General features: G+C 41.9%; 2 protein-coding genes across 10 annotated transcripts; both read right to left on the reverse strand.

Annotated features, from left to right (window-relative positions):
- Positions 1–1,330: 1,330 nt before the first annotated feature.
- Positions 1,331–8,057, reverse strand: LOC147796633 (uncharacterized). Of its 4 annotated transcripts, none has more exons than XM_087146906.1 (7): positions 7,742–8,057; positions 6,892–7,137; positions 6,416–6,478; positions 5,639–5,782; positions 3,002–3,130; positions 2,679–2,769; positions 1,331–2,224 (listed from the first exon to the last, which is right to left on the reverse strand). In XM_087146906.1, the coding sequence occupies exons 2-6, from the start codon at positions 7,126–7,128 to the stop codon at positions 2,680–2,682; spliced, it is 663 nt and encodes a 220-aa protein (XP_087003032.1). In that variant the 5' UTR covers positions 7,129–7,137; positions 7,742–8,057; the 3' UTR covers positions 1,331–2,224; position 2,679. The 4 variants fall into 4 exon arrangements, with proteins under 4 accessions (XP_087003032.1, XP_087003031.1, XP_087003030.1 ...); XM_087146905.1 differs by having other exon boundaries at positions 2,654–2,769; positions 7,742–8,055; XM_087146904.1 differs by having other exon boundaries at positions 2,679–2,775; positions 7,742–8,053.
- Positions 8,058–9,251: 1,194 nt separating this feature from the next.
- LOC147796634 (putative acetylcholine receptor chaperone) lies at positions 9,252–21,361 on the reverse strand. 6 transcript variants are annotated; one of them, XM_087146590.1, is made up of 9 exons: positions 21,111–21,361; positions 19,857–20,292; positions 16,513–18,787; positions 15,094–15,314; positions 14,497–14,559; positions 12,837–12,983; positions 12,502–12,633; positions 12,004–12,103; positions 9,252–11,759 (listed from the first exon to the last, which is right to left on the reverse strand). In XM_087146590.1, exons 1-2 carry the CDS (start codon positions 21,219–21,221, stop codon positions 19,891–19,893), a joined length of 513 nt encoding a protein of 170 aa, XP_087002716.1. In that variant the 5' UTR covers positions 21,222–21,361; the 3' UTR covers positions 9,252–11,759; positions 12,004–12,103; positions 12,502–12,633; positions 12,837–12,983; positions 14,497–14,559; positions 15,094–15,314; positions 16,513–18,787; positions 19,857–19,890. The 6 variants fall into 6 exon arrangements, with proteins under 6 accessions (XP_087002716.1, XP_087002715.1, XP_087002714.1 ...); XM_087146589.1 differs by having other exon boundaries at positions 16,513–20,292; XM_087146588.1 differs by lacking the exons at positions 19,857–20,292; positions 21,111–21,361 and having other exon boundaries at positions 15,094–15,307; positions 16,513–16,708.
- Positions 21,362–21,481: the final 120 nt, after the last annotated feature.

Genomic DNA, 21,481 nt, shown 5'->3' on the forward strand with positions numbered 1-21,481 from the left:
TTGATTGCAGCTACGTTTGGCGAAGTAGAAGCTTGTTCCCTGAGCCACGCACATGAATGCGCTAACGGAGTGCCGACCCTTGTTATTGATCAAAATTCTTTGGCTGGGCCAAATGATGGACACCAATGCTTCCCGGTGGGCCACTTAGCGACCCTTAAATTCAGTCTTTGGACGAGTTTGCTGTTGGAGTGCCGGGACGGTGTTCCCAGAGGCCACACTCAAAACGCAAAACGAATGTTTTGTGCCACTCCCTCCCTAATTGTGAGAAAACTTTCCAGCATCGGTGAAAGGAACACTCTTTAACCCTATACGTGGAGGCTTCGATGTTATAACTTGTGGACGTCGAATTTAAAAGAAATTACAGTCACATGCAATAATCTCACATGTAACCCTACCTCTCAACTGTTCATGCTGAACAACCTGGTTTGGTCAATTTTAACGTCGGGGCTTCCCCTCGGGGGAAACCCTTGCGCCGACCTCTGGAAAGTTCCATCGAACCTTGTATGAAGAACATGGCACGTTCCCCATGGGATTATTTACAAAGACGGCGCTTGGGAAAGCGAGGGCCTGTCATTTATCAATGTCAGCGACCTGGAAAAAGGGTTTTGGGTCTCTGATCTTTTGAGACACGTCTGGGTTGTTTCATCGTAGATTGTGGCTTGGCCGTGTGGCTCGGCCCTTGTAGTCCCCTCCCAAATCCAGGACTGGTAAAAGGTACTCAGACCTTTTCCTGCGGTTTTAATGGTTGCAGGAGCTACATGACACCCACTTATAAATTTGAATGCCATTCTAAGGGAATGAGGGGTATACACCACAATAACCCTGACCGGCGTCCACAGGTAACGTTGGTGACGCAAGAATGTACAAAATACCCCCTCCCCCAACGCGCCGTCGGGGTTAACACTGTTTTTGACAAATGAAGGCGATGATGCTGCTAATGTCAGACGAGGAAACTGCTCGTTTCAAGGTTTTCTTATGATTGAAGTGCAAATGAAAAGTTTGTCATTGAAAACGTTTGTCTAAAAAGCTCCATGTCATGGCCTAATGCAACGAATTACCTGGAAACCAATCCGCCTCGAGCAGAAGTACCCCCCTCCCCGCATCGGCCAAACAAGAGGCACGTTGGTCGGCAGTGTTGTATTTGTTGCTTGCAAGGCGACTGTGACGAGTGCATTTCCTAGTCGTTCCTGAACCAGCGAAGTTCAGTTCCGACCAGACGAGCATGCATTGCTCAAAAATTAGCGCCCTCTCTTCGTCCGACTCGAGGCTCATAAAGTAAACAAAATTTACGAAAGCAAAACAGAAAAAAAAATCCCCTAAATGGGCAAAATTTAGTGGAGAAATTGCTCTAAACAGCACTTAGAACAGTTTTCTACTTTGGATAACTGCGATTTTTTGCACATAAAATCATGCAAATTGCGTGTGCAAAACACAAAAAGGTACCAAAATGCCTTTGACATGACACAACAAAAGGTGAAATTAGCCCGAGTTTGAATGGAACTCACAATGAGCATTTCCAAAAAGTGCCTTCAAATTTACGTAACACACTAACTGGACCCTTTATCCTAAAAATGCTCAACCTGACATCATTGACCAAACAATACACAAACTAAGGCCAACTATTACGGAATCCTGGCCATAGAAGTCAAATTAAAAATTTAAACTTGGCTTTCAAAGTTCCAGGTCTTAGAAATATTCAGAAGGGGCTTACCCATTCCACCTTTATAAATCTCAATAATAATCATTTCTACAGCGAATCAACATCAGCAGCATTTACATTCCTTCTAGCTTAAAAATAAGCAATACATGCATACATTTTTGTGCTTGGTTTAATGTACGCCATTGCTCAATATATGTTGAAAACAATGATACTATCTTTATTTGACATAAGTATTGCTATTAACACAAAGCAGCTTGTTAAAACTGGAATCAATATCGTTGGCTTATCTACAGAGTCAGCTTTTTACACGCGTAAAACTGGGTGATATTACAAGATCCCGATCCCCCCCCCAAAAAAAGCACAACAATGTGTTAGACAAAGCCCCACTTCCGCATAAATTGTGCAAACCCGTTTAGGCCAAGTCACTATCAATCTTGGTACATCACATCAGTTTCTTTGCGTTCAGTGACGGGATGTAATTGAGTGAGTTTCGGAAAGTCCGTATTGATGACACGAAGGAATCATGCGCTTCCCCTTTTGTCAAGAAACTGTGTCCTCTGCTCCCTGCAAAGGTTAAAAGAAAACAAAACTTAGTTATATATTCCTATATACATCTGTCATTCTTACAAAAGAGGTGAAATGTTGGTAACAATCAAGTCGCATGTTCCTTAGTATTGTTACTCAACCATCCATCTTCCACCAGTGTTGTAGTCGAGACCATCACAAGACTAGACACAAGACCATGCACTAGGTCAGTCACAGGTAACAGGTTGAACAATGATAAAGGAATGCTGTTGTTGCAGTTCATTTGAATAGCTCAATTGTCACTTGTGCTGGTCTTGCGTAGTGCGAGGTCTTACGTGGTCTCGGCTACAACACAGTCTTCCACAACATGAATGTTTTACGTCAGAACAGAGATGGACTCTGGTGAATTCTTTTACGTAATTCCAAATGCCAGTGAAAAGAAAATCCCCAATTTTAGCATATCAATACCTATAATGCCCTGGATCATTCTCACCCTACACTGCACTAGGCACTTCGGATGCTGCTTGCTGTTGCTGCATGGTCGTCATTGGCGCAGCCTGTTCATTGTCTGGTTGGGACATGTACTGCACCTATCAATGAAACGTACACTACGCCAGATTGACAATGTTTGTTTTATTGATAATTTGAAAATCTGTTTGGTAAGGAAGCAAATCCAAAATTCGAGACAGTGATTTCTGGATCTTCCTCAGCAGCATAGAGAGTCGGAAGCTCTAACGATAACTATCAACAAAACCGACGAACCACGCCATTTCGTATAATGTACAGTTTTTTATACTAAAATTATGGTTTACAAACCATGACTGGGGAGTAAGAGCGGCAACATCCGCACATGCCATAGCAGGAGAGCGTGGCAGTCAGGATGCCAAGGACCATCTCTCCCAGGCCGAGAACTGCCAACGACGCATCAATTGCCAGGCGGGTTGTCTGCCAGTAAACAAGATCGTGCCAAGTCAAGGCAAAACAAAATTAATATCAAAAACAAAGCTCTTAAAGATATGATGGGCCAAAATAAAATTAAAAAGTCTCCGGTTTTTGGTCAGCGCGCACGTCGTCGTAGACCTGCGCGTCGGCAAAAATTTTTTTTTATTTGGCATATTTACGATGTCCAAAATCTGCCGAACTTGCTTGATCGACTGGAATCTTGCTATACTCACTAATTTAACGTGTAATACAAAACTGCTGCAAACTGCTTGCTGACTACAATGACCTAAAATACAAATCTCAAAATATGGAGGGCCTGACATTTTGATCCTAGCAGAATCTTTCTCAAAGGCAAAATGACAAGTGGACAGGACAAACAAGCAAACAGAGAATCAACCAAGCATGGATGAATGCAAGAGGACAAAAGGAAAGGTCAAGAAAGCTGCAGGCTAGATACACTATAAAAACTTCCGGGTCAGATTGACCCAGAATTGGGTCCCATTCGGTATAACCCTTATCTGGGTCAAAATATGACCCCCTTTCGGGTTATATTTCACCCTTTTGGGGTCATATTTGACCCTTTCTGGGTCCTGATTTGACCCAGAAAAGGATTATACCGGATGGGACCCAATTCTGGGTCAATCTGAAGTTTTTAGAGTGTAAAAGGGCAAAGGATAAAGGGGAGTGCATGAAAGGCATGGATGAACAACAGAGGCATGTACATGTAAGGTGGGAAGAGATCAAAGAAAAAAAAAACAATGGATGGAACTGGACCCCAAGTGGGAGGGGGTATAATCTGCAGACAAAAGAGAGGGAAAGAAAAGAGGGTTAATGAGTAGTTTCCCTCTTGGATGTTCAGGCCATGGGGTTGAATGGTGCGGAGGCATTTGATCCAAAGCTTCTCCCTGTTGAAGCGAACAGCATCTTTACGGAACCCAAGTGAGTCTATGCCCTGTAAGATCATGTTAGACATAGAATGGTTAGGAAGGTTGAAGTGGTGGCCTTCAGGGGTATCTAGTCGTTTGGTGTTGACCGTGGATCTGTGGCCATAGAAACGCTTCTTGAGAGTGTTCTTAGTCTCTCCAACATACTGAACACTGCACACCCTGCAAGAGATAAGATAATAGAGCTACAAGTGATAGTGCCTTGAGTGTCCAGAGAATGTATCTGATTCCAGCACATGGTTCTGGCAAACAACACATCGGTTAGAATCATACTTGAGCGTGCCTTGCTGGCAGGGGGAAAGGGTATCAAATGATGGGATGGCACTGGCTAGGCAGTCTGAAGTGTGGAGGATATGATGATTGTCGTAGTTTTATTGCAGAGGGGAGGAAGACGAGGATGGAAAGTGGTGACCAAGGGAACGGGGGGGGGTTGTTGTTTCTTCACAGGAGGTCTTCTCTTTGAGTGCAAGACTTTTAGGGACGGAGCGGGCCATATTGATAGAGCGTTGAACCTGGTTACAGGTGCGCCCCTTGCAATCAAATGCCTCCTCTGTTCCTGTGTGACGGGAGAAATCTGAATCATTAGAACAAATGCGTCTCAGCCTGAGTGCTTGGCTGTCAGCAATACCAGTCTAGCAGTGTCTAGGGTGACAGCTGGACGAGTGAAGATACTGATGGGTATCTTTGGGCTGGGAATACAGGTCAGTAGTCACGAGGTTGTGGGCTTCTGTTTAACGTGTTTTAGATGGGGCACGGTTGAGTAATACGTAAAGTGAAAGAGTCTTTCTGGGCCCCCATACATTTAGTCGGATAACGTCATTTTCTGTATTATACAGTTACATTGGGAACCAGACAAACAAGGTAGTCTTATGTCCTTTGTTCATCTACTAGCTGATAACGCTTTTAAACAGTAAATAGTTAGTGGACCAGTCTATTTCAGTGTTGACGGTGGTACGTAGGCACGTAATCAAGATGGACATCGCGCGTTTTACGAACATCATTAATAGGAAGAAACGTGGGGGGAAAAAGCCTTATAGCCGCACCACTTATGGAGCCCGCCCCTGACCAGAAACCGGAGATCTTTTGGGCCATAATTACAATATAATAGTATTAAACTATACCATGTGAGTGGTATCAAAATAGCAGCGAGGTATTTTTCTAAACACTCCGTGAATTGTTAGACTTTTATCGTTATGTGCGCACGGTTTGGCCAGCCGCAAAAGTTGCTACTGCAGATGGGTCTATCATCGTTAATTTTAACATGAAACGTTTCACCCCTGCCGATACCCCTTGGGGAAGCCCGTACTTATCAATTAACCAGCCGAGCTAGGACAGAGAACGAGCACGTGAATTGGTTATAGGAGGTAGCAGGGGGAGATGGGTTCGAATCCCTCTTGAGAGATCAAGTCGTTCAAAGGCCCGATCATAAGTTGTCCTAGAACACTTATAAACCCCCTTCTTGAAGGGCAGAAGTTATAGAGCAGAGAATTCATTTCAGGAGGCTGCGGTGGGATAACTTTTCTTTTTTGATATGTCAATCAGGGTAGCCGAGAGGATATATGCTTACCGGGGGAAAGTGACAGGTTGAATAGAAATAGAAGGTGGAGGGGTTGCAGTATGATGACTCCCAGGCAGCAAAAATGATAGAAGTAGTCATCAATATGAATGCTACGATGGCAGATACGACGGACATCGCCAAGAAAGCAATGGCCTGAAATGAGAGCAAAAGCAGACAGGAATGACAAATGCTGGCAGTACAGACCAAGTATTATGACCGTTGGACTGTCACGCTTTGTGATTCGCAGGTTCGAGTCCGGCCTATAGGGTCATGGTGCGTGTGCCCTAGGGCAAGGCACCTTGGTTTCTACCCAGGAGCAATTGGGTACCCCATGAGGGGCAGAGATGGTCATTGAGGTTGATCATAAATAGCTGCTTTGTGCCAAAAATGGCAGCACCCAGCTGTGCACTCCCCAGGGAGCTGAGATGGTATTTGGAATGTTTCCTGGGTCTGGTGAGCAGGGGTAATAATAATGTGCAGCGCTTGGATTCATGTTAAAGGCGTTTTATAAATACCTATATATTTACAAATAGGTCATTTTGGAGACATTTTGTGGTAAATTTCTCAGCATTAGGGAGACATTGGCTTTTAGGCTGTTTTTAGGCTATTTCAGAGGCCGAATTTTACTGTAAAAATTTGGAGAGATGATAGATTAGGGTCTAAAATGAAAACATACAAAGTTTGGTTTTGAGCAGATTAGGGAGTATTGAATTATGGTTGTAATTTTATTTCAAGTTGTAATTTAAAAAAAGTAACCCCCAGTCCTAGATGGAAATTATTTCTTACCACTCCTCTGGTGTACTTTCGGCCCGGTGTAATCACGCCCAGAATGCCGGTCACCACAAAAAACTGACAAAATAAAGTGGCAATTCGGGTACATAAATGTGCATTCTTCTGCTCTGTTATGATGCAATGAGCAATATATCTACGATGATCATATCCGTATGAAAGCAAACTTAATCATCAAACCATATTATACTCTTTCATCATGTCATTTAAGCAGGAAATTTGATCCAAAAGACGGGTGACGTGTCCACTTAAACATATTTTTGCCCTGTGGATCAAAATGCACGGCGAAATTGAACCAGCTCTGTAAAAATATAAATAGCAATAAAACGAATGACGCCTTCATTCGTAGTTTTACATGAAGAAAATCTGAAACGGTGTCCTGACGATGGAAGAAACTGTGAATTGTGATTTTTCAACACATGGTGCTCATCCACACACTTCATATACATCTACCTGCTGTTGACAGAACTCACCAAAAGTCCGCTCCAAAGACCCCATCCAACAAAGGAGTAATTGCACTCAAGTATTATGGCAACCAATCCAAAGAGAACACAGAGGATGCCCACCACAATGTGAGCTACCGACAGCCCCCTCAGGGCGGCAACTGCTGCGCGCGGCTTGTTGGGTTGAAATTCCATAGGGCCGTAGCTCGTCATCGGCTGCAGACCAGCCTGCAAGGTGATTTGGCCCGTCTGACCCGCTGAGCTCATGGTGATCAGCTGTCAGGGTGGATGTTTAACCGAGAAATGACCAATTATCCAATAGAAAGCAGAAAAAATAAATAGAAATTAATAGACCTGCCCACTACCCAAACTAGTAAACAAAACACCTTGATCCCCACCCGAGAGGCCTGCGTTAATCTTTCATGACATGAAATGTCGCTAACACTTGAAGGTGTATGAAGTGACACCATCGGCGTTAAAGGAATGGTTAAAGTAACACATTTTGGTGGTCATCTGATATAACACCAAAAAGTGTAGTTTTAACACCAGATATTTTGCAGTGAACGTACCGGGAAATGACACCTTGTGGTAGAAATTAATAATATAATATTCAGTTCAGGCAACAGCGCACTAAACAAGTCACCATGTGCAGACCTCTAAAAAGGGTCATTTTCACTTCTTTTCCGACAAGGATGCAATCACTCCGCAACATCTCTGTCTGTAGGCCTAGATAGGTTGGTTATGTCAATGAATTTCATCGCAGCAAAACCGTTTACAAAGAAAGTATTATACGTACAGGCTTTGAATTAAGTCATGAAAACTTCGGAGTTTAGGTGACATAACCTACAATAAAGATATATACATGCATGTGTGTACTCACGTGAAGGCGCAGTGTATGAAGAATAGAGGATGACTTCTACAGGAGACCGTACTCCCACGCAGACATAAATTCAACCATCCGCAGCTACCAGCGTCTGAAATTATCATTCACGCATGTTGTTTGCTATGCTAGCTAGATCAGTGTCCCACGTAGAAAACCAAACTGTCGAACTTAAATGTAGGTCACCAAAGTTCAGACAACCAGCTTGCCGGAGTCAGTTACCTGACACCAGCATACCGTGCCTACCCCAAACATTCGTGATCTCCAGAGTAAACTTGGTCTCAGTCCGTCCACTATCTCGAGATAAAGCTCCATCGTGCAAGTATCTAACACCACTATTCTACGTTGGCTGATCTCCGCCTGGAATACATTTTTTTAATTTTACAGCGTTATAACGCCCTAATACGGTGTTGTAACGCCTATAATGCTCTAGTTTAAGGCGTAATCCCTATTTTAAGGCGTAATAACGCCCTATTATGGCATTATATAACGTCTTAGTACGACGTAATCACGCTGTACGGCGTCCACGCAATAACACACGTGGCCCCGCTTGTGCGCATAGTTAGGCTACTGTTGCCATCCTTGGACGGTTCGAATCTTGCAAGGTATGTGATAAAAGCCCCTTTGTCTATACAGGTATAGTCCCGATGCTCAGTAATAACATGAACCTGGGCGGTAGATCGTATCTAATAGGGCGTTGGAACGCCTTAAATCAACTACGGCCTATAACGCCGCAATAGGGCGTAATAACGCCGTAAAGGAGCGTTAAAACGCCGTAAAATAAAAAAAGGTATTCTTGGAAGAGATCAGCCACCGTACTACTCCCAGGAGACCATTCAAACTTGCATTCACGCTCCACTCTGTAAATCATCCAGTCGTCTCTCTCAAATTTCAAACAAGCCTAAGCAGTTGGGTTTTTTTTTCGTTGTCGCATCCGGCATCTTTCATGCATGCGTGCAAACTCAAAGCTATTATCAACAGCTGGCGAAGTATGTTTATATAACCTACCAGCTAAGGAGCTGAGAGTAGGGGTTAACATTCACTTCGTTAGATCAGACTGGAAGAAGTAGGTTAGTCAGACTTGCTTCCAACGACGCTGTTTGTGCAAATCCATCTTCTACCTATGCAAACGTATTTTAATTTCCTTCCTAATTGGTCATTCACTTTAGTTGTTTTGGTTAGATAGGTATTCTTTAAAATAACTCCAAACAAGTTGATTTGGTTTGAACTTCACAATGTAGACGCTTGAGGATCCTGCAGGTCTGGTGCATGGTTAGGTCAGAGGGCATAATGCAACACAACGAACTGGGATCGACATAATCAATGACAGCTTGTGGGTTGGTGGAAATCTTGCACAAAGCAGAGCAATTACAGGCAAAACCTTTTTTTTTTCTTTGGTTTTGGGATTAGAGAAGGAATTATCTAATTCAGAAACACGTCGACTTCTGGACTCGAACGTAAATCGTTTACTTTTGCAACACAGTGAAGACCCACCTTGTACACAGACCTATAATTTTGCTTCTTCAGAGTACATTTTTATTTGCATTATTCAGCGAGCGACATATAATCAAAATGTAATTTGGAAATTAAAGGGAACTAGGCTACACAGTGATCTTATTGTAGCGAACAAAAATTAAGAAGAGAAATAAAACAAAAAGCATGCACAGGCCTACATATATAGATGGAGCAGTTCAAAATTCAAATAAAGTTTAAAGACTTATAATTACATTGAGACGATAATTTTGAGATTTGAATATGCGTTTGTTTTTCTCTTTTATTGACAATAATTGCGTCAAAGTCGTATGTTGGATCATCATGATAGGGGCAAATTGATCAATTGACGCATAGATATATACAATGCATGGGTAATTTCCGTACTGTGAACACCTCATGCAGCAAAGCCAACAAAGTGGCGTTATTGTTTATTTTCCACAATCCTTCCTCGAAGTCTACCTTCATAGAGGCGGATGCCTATAGTAGGTTTCATGTCTGTGTTTAATTCTCACTTCCCCTAAACGTAATCCTGCTTTCAGTGATAATAATGAATTAAATATTTGAATAAAATACACTTTGAGCGCATCTTAGCTCTACTCACCGCGATACATACATGCATAGCCGGAGGAAAAATTATGCCAACCTGTTATTAGTAACTATATATACTGAAAGAATCAATCGGATATTTAAAAAGTAGCCACAACTGCTTATTCGAGCCGCACATTCAAACAAGGCAGTTTCTATGACAAGTAACAGTTTCCTTGGATGAGTGATGGATAATTTTCTGAAGAGTAACAAGTTGATCGCTTCCTTCATCCTGAGAAGACTCTCCATATTAGAGAAATCTCATCACGGGACCAATCGACAGTGCCAGCTCATGGGCTTTATGGATAATGAGCGTAAAAGGAATCTTTGTCATTAACAAGTTGGGAAAATGACTTTCCTTTGGCCAGACACTCCCTGTATTTTTGGACAAGGTGCGTACATGGGGAGCTGTGGCGATTTTAAAGGGAAGCGGCAATCAATTTGTCCCAATACAAACCTTCAAAATGCAACTTTGTGTCTCAGTTAACCTGATTCTCACTTCTGTGTCACTATTATAAACGTACTGCCTTTTTGGTTTTTATGCTAATGATACTTTCATATTCATGAGCAAACTGTGATCTCATCCTAGGAAGAAAACCTTCATATGTTAGGCTACGTTGGTTTGTACTTAAAGTCCTGCATCATGGTAGATTTTACCGGACTTATTTCTCTTCTTTGCTGATTCGTTGTTGTTGACGTGCATAACAAATGAGCATCAATCACTTTCTAACAAATGTTTTCATTCAGCAAATTCTGGGTTCACAAATACGAAAAGCCTATGCAATGAACAATGTTTTGGCTAGATGACATCACAGCGGCAGCGCCCTCATTTGTCCAGGAATACTTAAGTAAGTGTTTAAAAAGTGTTTTAAAAAGTGCACTTTCCCGAGCATGTAACCAAATAGGAGTATAAACGAGTTTTCATACATTGAAGAAGAGTACAAAGTTGCCGAAAAGTCGTGTCTTGTAGAAAAATATATTGCGGCTACACTTTAAGGTTTGGGTGTAACAGGGGCATAGGATTTTTCTAAAACGAAGGTGTAAACACCTTCAATTCCTTTAACAAATAGCAACATGTTGGGGGGGGGCTTGTCACCCTGCCCTCCGCTAAGGGGAGACGTAAGACCAGTCGAAACCACTGCCTATAGTCTTTCCAATTCCAAACGTGATGGGAGTGGGAACCAGCCCGACCTATGCTTAGACCGGACCATTATGACTAGTCGCTAAATGCACACCCGTAATACATTAATTCCCACTTGAACGGCCTCGTCCTTGCCATTTTGTGAACTCACATCGTCATTCGCACTTTCCCCCCATCCCTTCCAGATTCTCTGGTCACCATCTTGCGCCACTTTAAAAATGTTTTTTTCTTCTCTCGTCTTTACGTCATTTACGGAAAGGCCATAATCAGTCAGGAGTATTACCACATTATGGGCATATAGAGTGATCCTTCCCCGTGCCCCTACTGACTGTTTTAGTAGTCATCGAAAAATACAGTAATTTTCGTCTAACTTCAACGTTATATATCTTAAGTTGGCAACGATAAATTTCTTATCGATATCTTTAACGATGGTCTTTATGCTTGCATAGCCAATGAAATTTTGCAAACGGAACTTTTTGGTCGGTGTTTGTTGTTCCATATACATTGTATGCTCCTACGTTAAGAAAAGCACCTTGCATCATGGAAACACCCACGATCCTTTGCGGGCTGCTAGAACAGGCCTTGTGATTGGTCAGATTACACGAGGTTTGTGACGTATAGCCTGTCCAAATCGAGTAATACTCTGGACTGATAATCAGCAACGCAGTCGTGCCCTGGCCGGGGTCCGAAAGGCGAACTAAACTGGTTTAACCACAAACTTGTCTAACCTATTTCTTCCCCATGATTGAAATTTGCATTCTCTCTTTTTATGTGGTAAACCGTCTGTCTCCAGGCATTCTGAAAAAAGTTCAACAAAGATCAAATTAACAGAAAATGGAGGTAGAATAATTCTTTTACGAGTTAGATTGATTAACATCTAGTACGCCGAGTTCTTTAAATTCACAACCTCTATAGGCCACATGTCCCCTCTCCCCAATCCCACTTTGAAATGGACAACATTGAGGATTTGTGCTAGCAATAAATCTTAGATTCTAATTCACACAACATAATTGATACATAACATTCGCGAGATTATAGTTACCTTACACTGCAGAAGGCGCCTGCGCTCCTTGCTGTTGCTGTGGTTGTATGATCGTCATTGGTACAAACTGTACATTATCTGGTTGGGCAACGTACTGCACCTGCACAGTAGTATTAAATATCGCAAACCTGTTAAGGTCCATTTATTGATACTGAAAAGTTTGTTTACATGCAAGCGTGAAACATTTTCAAAAGGGCTGCTTTCTATAGATGTCTGACATGAGCGACAACACGCATTTCTCGTCCATCACTATTGGTAACCGCCGTCGAAGTCATTATTCAAAGTTCGAAGTCATTATTGTCATTTCTGTTGACTAGTTCCTAGAACAATTGGGCATTTCAGCTCCTCAGCAATGAAATTCAAACAACGTTTGGTTCGTTATTGGGTTGACTTCTCTATTGGAGCCCACGGCGACTGAATCATTATGACCCGTGAATCAAGATCTATCCAGAACTTATAAAATTTTACTATACAAGAAATCAAGAGTCGGCTGGGTACCATAACCGGAGTGTAGGAGGAATGGCAGCATCTGAATGCGCCGTAGCAGGACAGAGATGCACTCAGAATGCTGATGGCCAATTCAGAGAACCCGACTACCACCAACAAAGAATCTATGGCTTTACGGGGTTCCTGTAAATAAATTCACAACATCGATTGTTAGGACGCACAGACAATGCATCGTTCTTTTAAATTAAGATGGTATCAAATGTAAAAGCTAAACAGTGTTCCGCCATGAAGGACAGAGGTATATGAAGCGGGGAAGAAGTGTTGAGATATTCGTCTGAGAATATTCCTTTGCCAATGATGGAAGAAATGAACTGTGCCCATTTTACCGGGTGAATGACACACTCGAAATCCAGATGTATGCTGTCGGGATGGCAAAAGTGAGGGAACTCTCTCGCAGCAGCAACGGCAGATGCAATTATCAACTGGAAAGCTACAGCTCCACACACAATGGACATCACCAGGAAGGTAATAACCTGAAGAAAATCAGTCACCAATAGTAGAAGCAATAATAATCGATGGAAGTAATGTCAAGGGCAAATTCGAGCAACAACTGTACAGTTTAACTGCTTGTCAATCGCTTCTTACCAATGCGCACGTGCAATGCCGTCTCACTCAAACGTATCCTAGTCGAACCATTTTGAGAAAATCCATGGTAACTCAAATTTTGTCGTTGGTCATAACCCCTACGCCATCAACGTGGTTTTGTACAAATCAGCCTGATATGATTTTTGCTGCACATAACTACGAAATTTAAAAGGCCAGATCTTTGAGATCCTAAAATATTTGCAACGCGTCATGAGGTCTGGCTCCAAGGACCACCAAAGTGCAGAAGTGAGTATGTTGCGCGCACATCATGCACATAATGAAAGGGGCTATAAAGGGGAACAAACTACTCCCGTTTTTCATTTGCACTCATATAACGGAGATCAATGTTAGCCCTATATTTTCTGGTTCAAAATGACGTCACACTTTGGTACTCTATAGTTCATTCACCATCAATCGTTCGACTCTTTGCCTCGTTGCATCAACGATCTGATCTATTTCATGTAATTTTGAAGTTTATTGTACGCTCCAACGTTTATTGCGCGTTTAAATTTCGTGTCATCATAAGCTGTGACTGTTTTGTAGAAGGCTTCTAGTAAGAGCCGATACTGTTGACGAACTTCGAGACACATAGGGTGGACAAGCCCTTTAGTACTCGAAAGATATCCTGAATGTACATCTTGAATTGTCGATGTGGTACCTTAGGAGAGAAGGACCAACTCTTAAGACCGGCTCGTACTTGGTGCGAAAGCGAACATAAACGCGAATTTGTGCCACTAGGGCCCAACGTCATGGCACTGCTTACGCAGAATTCCGCGCTTACGATCTCCATTCTGCGCTAGCCGCTCTACCGGAAAAATCTGCGGTAACCTTTAAAAGCACAGAATTCCTACTTATAGGATGTACGCATGTGCACCTGAGCCACAATTCCTCGCTAACCGCTAAAATACGTTCGCCATAAGCACAGAATTTCTACAACGGTAAGCGCTGATTTTTCGCTTGCGGTAAGCAGCGCCTATCGACATCCGGCCTAGATCATATATAATTCGCAAAAGTTGCACACATTTCAACTCGAGAAGCGAAACTTTGCTGCAATTATTATTTTCGTTACGTCGAAATCGATTCACTTTCAGATGCACCCAAAGGCCGGTTCATACTGCAGGAGAATTTGACACCACGAACGGTTTGCAGCAAAGGTCGGCCGAGTTGAGATCAGTTCAACTTTTGCGAATTCGCGAATATTTGCCGTCACAAAATTGCATTTGTGTTCACCGGCATTAATTTCTGTCCCTAGCAAAAAAAGACAAATAGGCCGAAATCATATTTCCACAGTCCCTCACATCACCTTTTTCACTAAATGCTTGCTTAATATTCACAGGCGTTAAACAGCATGAATTTTCTTTGTAATTACATGTATTTTAGATTTTTTGAGAGGTAGCTCACCATGCGTCTTCTGTTGTTTCGAGCAAGTGTACACAATCCAAGAACGCCAGTCAGGATGAAAAACTAATTTAAAAATGAACCAAATCATAATAAAATTTCAACTTTACTGCTGAGTGTTTTGGGGTGAAAGTGGCAAAGAGTTTCCTTTAGAGAGCACCTTTCTTTCTACAGTTTTCAGTGGGTGTTATCACGGGGAATCTTTTGTCAAAATCTCATAGGCCGTGGAAGGCGAGGAAAGCGGACTTCACACGGGGAATTACCGACTTGATTTCAAGTCTAAGTCTTTGCCCGCAATACGTGGCAATTGTTCACTCAAATTCTCAATATCCACACAGATCCGGTTTTCAAATTCTTTCCATTTCCATGACGTTAATTCGGTTTCTTTCCCTTTTTTTGCATCTAAAAGAATGATTAAATTAAACAGTAATCATACACACGTGCATGTTGCCCACATTGTTTACAAAGAGGTGTGCGTATTTCAGGGGAAATTTGACTACCCTGCACTGGCTGACAAGTTAAGCAAGTTAGGTTTGGGTCTATTATATGCCACTGATTAAAATGGGTAGCAAAATCGTCCGGGGCAGAAATGTCACTCACCAAAACCCCACTCCAAATTCCGAATCCAATATATGAAAAATTGCAGCGAAGTGCTACGGCAACGATCCCGAAGATGACACTCAGAACTCCAAGCACGATGTGGACTACCGAAAGCACCTTTAGTCCGGGAACGTCCTTACTTGTCTTGTTCGGTTGAAATTCCCTAGGGCCAGCACTCGCCATGATCGGCTGCGGATCAGCCTGCTGCGTGGGCCTGTTAACTAGTTAGGATATCCACCGCTTCAATTAAAATGTTCGACACCTACGCAAACGTTATTTGCGCCCAAGCGTGCCCAACATGTTCAAAATGTCTTTACCACTCATCGCACTGTAAAGGCACATGGCCTAAGCCAGGCGCTTTCCCCCAAGCGTATAATGTATCATAATATTGGACCGTTTCACTGATACAAACATGCACGTACTATACAAATACGTAACCACGGTGGAAAATAAATGTAAGCGGTCCACTGAAAACGTACTGGGGCAAACATTTGAATGTCTAGCATTTTCTCTGAAGTTTTTCACACTTCACAAAAATTCTTCTCGGTTCAACTGATCTACACTGCAGAATATCCCGACCCCCCCTTAACCCTTCTTGACTCACAATTTTAAAAAGCAGTTAGCGCAAAAGAAGAAAAAGCAAACAGAAATTTTGGGTTTTTTTAGGGAGAGCAAAAAATATGTATATATTTTTTAATGTAACTTTAATTCTTTGGGGGTGAAGCTACATTTTGGGGCTTTTCACACGTTGGAAGGGGATCGATCATATATGTATACACCAATAAAACCTATGGCCTTTCCCACATTAAGGTTACAAAAAATGGGGGGGGGGCATGGCCCTGTTGCTCCCCCCCCCCGGCCCCCGCCCCCAATCTGCCCTCGGACATCATCACCACCACCCTCACTGCGCTTGTGGAGGGTCAGAAAAACACAAACCCTACCAACAGCCCAATGTAAACACAGGAGCTTATGCATGTACACGGAAGTTGCGGCGTAGCGAAGGCATTTTGGGGGGGTGCCAGGGTAAAGTTGCCGATTGGCCGATGTACGTCAATAATTCATGATGTCAATTTCAGTTTCGTTTGCCGACTGACCCTTTATTTGCCGACTGAAAAGAATTATTGGGGGGGGTGCAACACCCCCACTCGCTACGCCGCTGCATGTAGGTCGAAATTGAAAGGATCCTAACATGGAGCTGTAACATTCAGAATTGCCAAAAAAATAAGCAACAACCCCAAAATTCCAAAAATCAGGAGAAATTTTTTTGCCTTTTTGGCTCAGACTGAAATTTTTGGGGAAAAACATCACGATTATTGTCAGACTCAATCATGTTATCTGGTGATAAATGCACGAGAGATATACTCACGAGAACGTGAAGGTAATGGATGTTATTTACCCACAATCAAAAGCTGATCTCACCTCGGATTCTGAAGTTGGTATACCTAGGCCTAAATGAAAATGACACGGTCAGGACTGCGTCGTTCCGCGAAGGTCACTGAACATATCAGAACCAGCTACGTACCCTGACCATTACAACAGCCCAATGTGCAGTACATCGTGTTACCGCGGCGAACAAAACGAAGCCTGACCTGCACGTCACCGGGTGAAATTTCTGACGACGTTAGACTTGATCTAAGTCAGTCCACGATCTGAGGAAATCAAGACCAAGGTATTTTGCACAAATAATAATACCTATAACACACGATTCGGTAAAATGCTCTCAAGAAAATTATCAAGTCTATCCCACTTTGCACGTTAGAAGTTGTTGGAAAAGCAGCACGTTATTTTATTTCCGAGCAAAAATCACCTCAAAAGATTAATAAAAAGTACCTTCATCCTCATTTAGGAGCAAGAATAAGTTTACAAATGCTCACAAAGAGGTGATCTTGATCCAGGCTCTGCGCGTAATTACCCCTCGTACGGTAAGGAGGGATCGAGAGACTGGTGGCGACGGTTACTGGAATGTACATTCTAACCACTAATTCATTTTCTTCTGAGTGTATAACTTAAAACTTGAATACCTCCGTGATTCAATGTCAATCACAAAACCAAAGGAAAATTCTAACCTCGTCGAAGGTGTACATGACTATACATGCATTTACAAACAAGGACGGAGCAAAACTACGCAGAAACATAGGATTTTGAAGTTTGCATGACGATGCATAGCAAATGGAGTAAGTTTATTTCACATTTAACCTTTTTGCTGTTGAGGCGACGAGACCGAACCAAAGCTCGAACTGAAGGAAAGTGACTGAACGCAACCCAACCCTGACCACGTTTATACACGTATGTACATGTACATAACCCCGACTTGGCCAGCCTAAATGAATCCAACCAAGCCCAGCCCAACCCAACACCAGCAAACAAAGTCTTGCCTAAACCACACCGGAGTTTTCGTTGGAGATGTGGAGCGAGTGAACACCCCCCCCCAGGTCCGTGCCCCCCAGTTGAAGTGTACACACAAAATTAACACAAGCTGCAATTCATCATTGGCTTTCGATGTACCCAGTAAACTTGAAGACCAAGGCTATTTATTAGTTGCATTTCTTCAAAAATGTGAATATAAAATGTTTACTTTGGAAATAGCAAAATTCGGTTCTTTAACTTCTATTCTTTATCTGTTTTCTGTGCATTCTCTCAAATTCCTATTCTTTAGCAAAATGTTCATCCGAAAGGTTAAAATTTTTCAGTCACTTATGACAGACTCTTGGATACACAGTACTTTGGCACAAACATGAAATTACAACTTCATAGGCTTATTTCAATTATCATCTTAAACGGAGCCCCATTAAAAGTCATTCAACAACATTGCGATTAATATCGATGTGTACATGTATGTTATCCTTACCATTACAAAAAACAACACATGTACAGATAGTAGAGATAAAAATGAGTTTGTTAATTTTGACTTTTAAAAGGCACCAAAAGGTATTTGAAATGGATTGAAATTTACACCCTTTCTGGTCAAAAAGACAGTTACATCATGCTATTGTAATATTTACAAAATTTTATAACGTCAGGTGTGTATAGCCATAGATACCATTTAGATATTGGAATTGCAGGCCTTCGGGTGACAGTTTTCGGTAATCTTTTATTTCCATATGCCTTTTGCAAGTGTTCTGTGTTTTGTGCATAAGTGTAATTTGTTGCATGGTCTGGTCAAACGTCCTTATGATGATTAATTAACTTATGGCTGGCTCATAACTCTTTACATCAAGAATAATTTTTTTCTCCACAACGATATGAGCAGAGGACATAGCAATCCCAAAATATCATATTCAGTTACAATATAACAAGTGAAAATTTCAAATGTGTACAAACATCACTATCATGTACAAATACATTCCACAAGTCTATACATATAAACTTTTCAACGAAACGATCCATATCCTTGTTTATATTCAATTATTATAGATTTCCTCTGAGTTTGTTACTAACCTGTCTACATACAGGTTGTTTGCAAATACACAGAGTACGTACTGTACTTGCCGCTCACAATGGAAAGATGTCCATGGCAGCATCCCAGAGATCATGGCATATCAATTACAGAAAAGTGAAGGATACCTGATGATATGGGAACCTCAAAGACAGTGAGGCAATTGTGATCGCCAACACTTCAAACTTTGATCTACATGTAGATGTAGCTTTAACAAGGCCATCGCGAGATCCTGAGTGTGGTAGTGTTGAGGTGCAGCTATCATTAACCAGCCAAGATGTAAGGGAATATAAATTTATCATTAAGAATCTGAACTAATTTGAGATTGTGCATGCATACCGCATGTATATATTGCAAGTATGTTCCTAACCAAGAGGACATGAGTTTTGTGTCAACATGTATACACAGTGTGCAGCTGTAACAAGGGCAAGTACTTCTGTAGTAATTGGGGTGAACTGTTTAAAAACTGGAAATTTCTTTTATTGTAAATAAACCAACAAAGCCTTGGTTATAACCTATGGTTTCTGTCCCATGAGATGATGATCCTAACTGTAGTTGGGATGATGATCCAAACTATAGTTGTGATGATGATCCCAACTATAATTGTGATGATGATCCCAACTATAGTCGCGATGATGATCCCAACTATAGTCGGGATGATGATCCCAACTATAGTTGTGATGATGATCCCAACTAAAGTTGTGATGATGATCCCAACTATAGTTGTGATGATGATCCCAACTATAGTCCGGATGATGATCCTAACCATAGACCGGATGATGATCCCAACTATAGTGCGGATGATGATCACTACTATGGTGCTGCAGTTGGGTTGGCGAAACTATGGCATACATGTACTGTACGTAGTGTGCCAGTTTGCGCAATAAGATCCTCAATACCATCCTCATGTTGGCCACTCATGCCAGCAGAACCTGGCTTTTGCCTATGTCACAGATGAAATTCCTGGTTGACATATTTTCAATGAACTCTGTCACCTGAGAGCTCCAAAAACCTGGAGACTGAGAAATTTGCTGTAGAAATTTGATGACTGTAACTGGGCCAGCCCAACTGCAGCACTTTTACTGGGAATGCCAACTACAGTTGGGACTGATGCTGTAGTTGCTTCACAGACTAACGGGATTTTCTGCAGCATTAAGATCTTCAAGAACAGGGCCCCATTTCCACAAAACCTGGGAGTAGCAGATAATTGATGCTTACACTTTCCTTGCACTAGCCACAGTGCCCTGAACATTGTAATCTGGTTTGGTTAAGCAGCATTTGTCTGAAAACACCAGCCCGAGTTTTTGTGAATGATAGGTGCATATACCTGTAATTCGATCATCGTGGACAGCCTCGCTGAATCAGTTAGCCTTGGTCTTCGTTTTCTTAGCAGTCTGTTTCTTGGTTTCTTTGTCTTTCTTGGCCTCTGAACTTCTCTTTCTTTCATCCTGCACCATCTTGCTCTTGCCTGAGAAGAGGGTGAAAAGCATCTGGACAACGACCATCAGGGATGTAGCGATCATTGTCGCTGCCCTAGCCATGGGATCTCCGAGGATGATGTGGGTGTGGATCATGAAGGCAGCCGACAGGAGGACAATAAGTTGGGATGCTGGCACGGAGAATCGCCCTGACAACACCACCATGCCCGCCCCTCCAGCAATTTCCATCCCACCAACAAACTGTCGATAGTCTGAGGCCTTCAACCGCTTGTCAAAGTATGTACGGAGTGGCGCCACGCGGGCATAATTAACAAAATGCTTCTTCTGAGAGAGAAAATCAAAAGTATAAAATTGATCAATGAAGCCTCTGGCATCTTGATAAATTCTTTTCCCTTTATTTAAAGTTGGGAATACATGTAAATATAATCCTTTCCCATTTGTCCAAAATAAGTAGAGCCCAGGGCACAACTGCTCCTTTCAATTTACAATTAAAGAAAATGCATGTAAGTCTGTATAGTGCATGTATGTTACCACAGACTACAGTACTGCAATATACAATTACAAACAATAGTTCGGCAGGTTTGGTGATCAGTAAACAGGCTTAATACTGGAACCCTGTTATAACAAGCTTTTAAAAGGTCCTTGGGACTTTTCAAATTATGTTACTATAAAGCTTTAAAAGTTACCTTGTATGATCAGTAATCATGGTAATAGAAAACAAAGAAAAACAAAGACTTGGGACCTAAAACTTGTCCTTGTTAGAAATGTGATCTTGTATTAACAGTGCTCTTCTTATCTGTGTTGGACTGTACATGTCCATGTTTTTACTAGCACGACTAGAAGAACTAAGTACAACTTCAAGTGAAATAGGCCTAGCGCCTGCATGTACATCATTATAGGCCTAAGTATGTTAGGAAGTAGGATGCGATCAATCTGATCATGAAAATGCACAGAATTAAAACAATTAAAACGTACAGATCGTATCAGACAACATCCACAATCACGATGATCATGATATAAATGTAAGCATCATTAACTTCTGTGTGACTGCAATGTCGGTTGTGTTACTAAATTGTAAATTATAGGGTGCAGTGCACATGCCACAATTACAAGCATGACCATGATGACAGGCCGCGACTCACCATGTTCAAATGCAGGTCAGCGTTTACCATCGGATTCAGTTTTGAAAAGCCACTATAGATAAAGAACAGTCCCAGTACTGTGGCAATAAACGTCATCGTGTGCCTGGCCATTTCTGGTTACTTTTCAAAACCAAAAATTTGGCTGAAGAACAAGCAAGCGAACTTTTCTTAGCATGGAGGTAGGAATTACTGCTAATCCATCAACCGACCGTTGAGCGGTATTTTTGGTAAATACATGTATAAATGATCTTTGACCTTCACCGCCACGTGCCGAACTAGTTTCCAGACTTTTGCCGTATTGTCCTAATGGTAGAACCACTTTGGGTACCAGTTTCTGTGTATGTGATCGTTCTGCCTTGTAAAGAGAACAC

The sequence above is a fragment of the Acanthaster planci genome, linkage group LG15, assembly GCF_054643075.1.
Source record: "Acanthaster planci isolate LZ-2023a linkage group LG15, COTS_SCS, whole genome shotgun sequence".
Taxonomy (NCBI): Eukaryota; Metazoa; Echinodermata; class Asteroidea; order Valvatida; family Acanthasteridae; genus Acanthaster; species Acanthaster planci.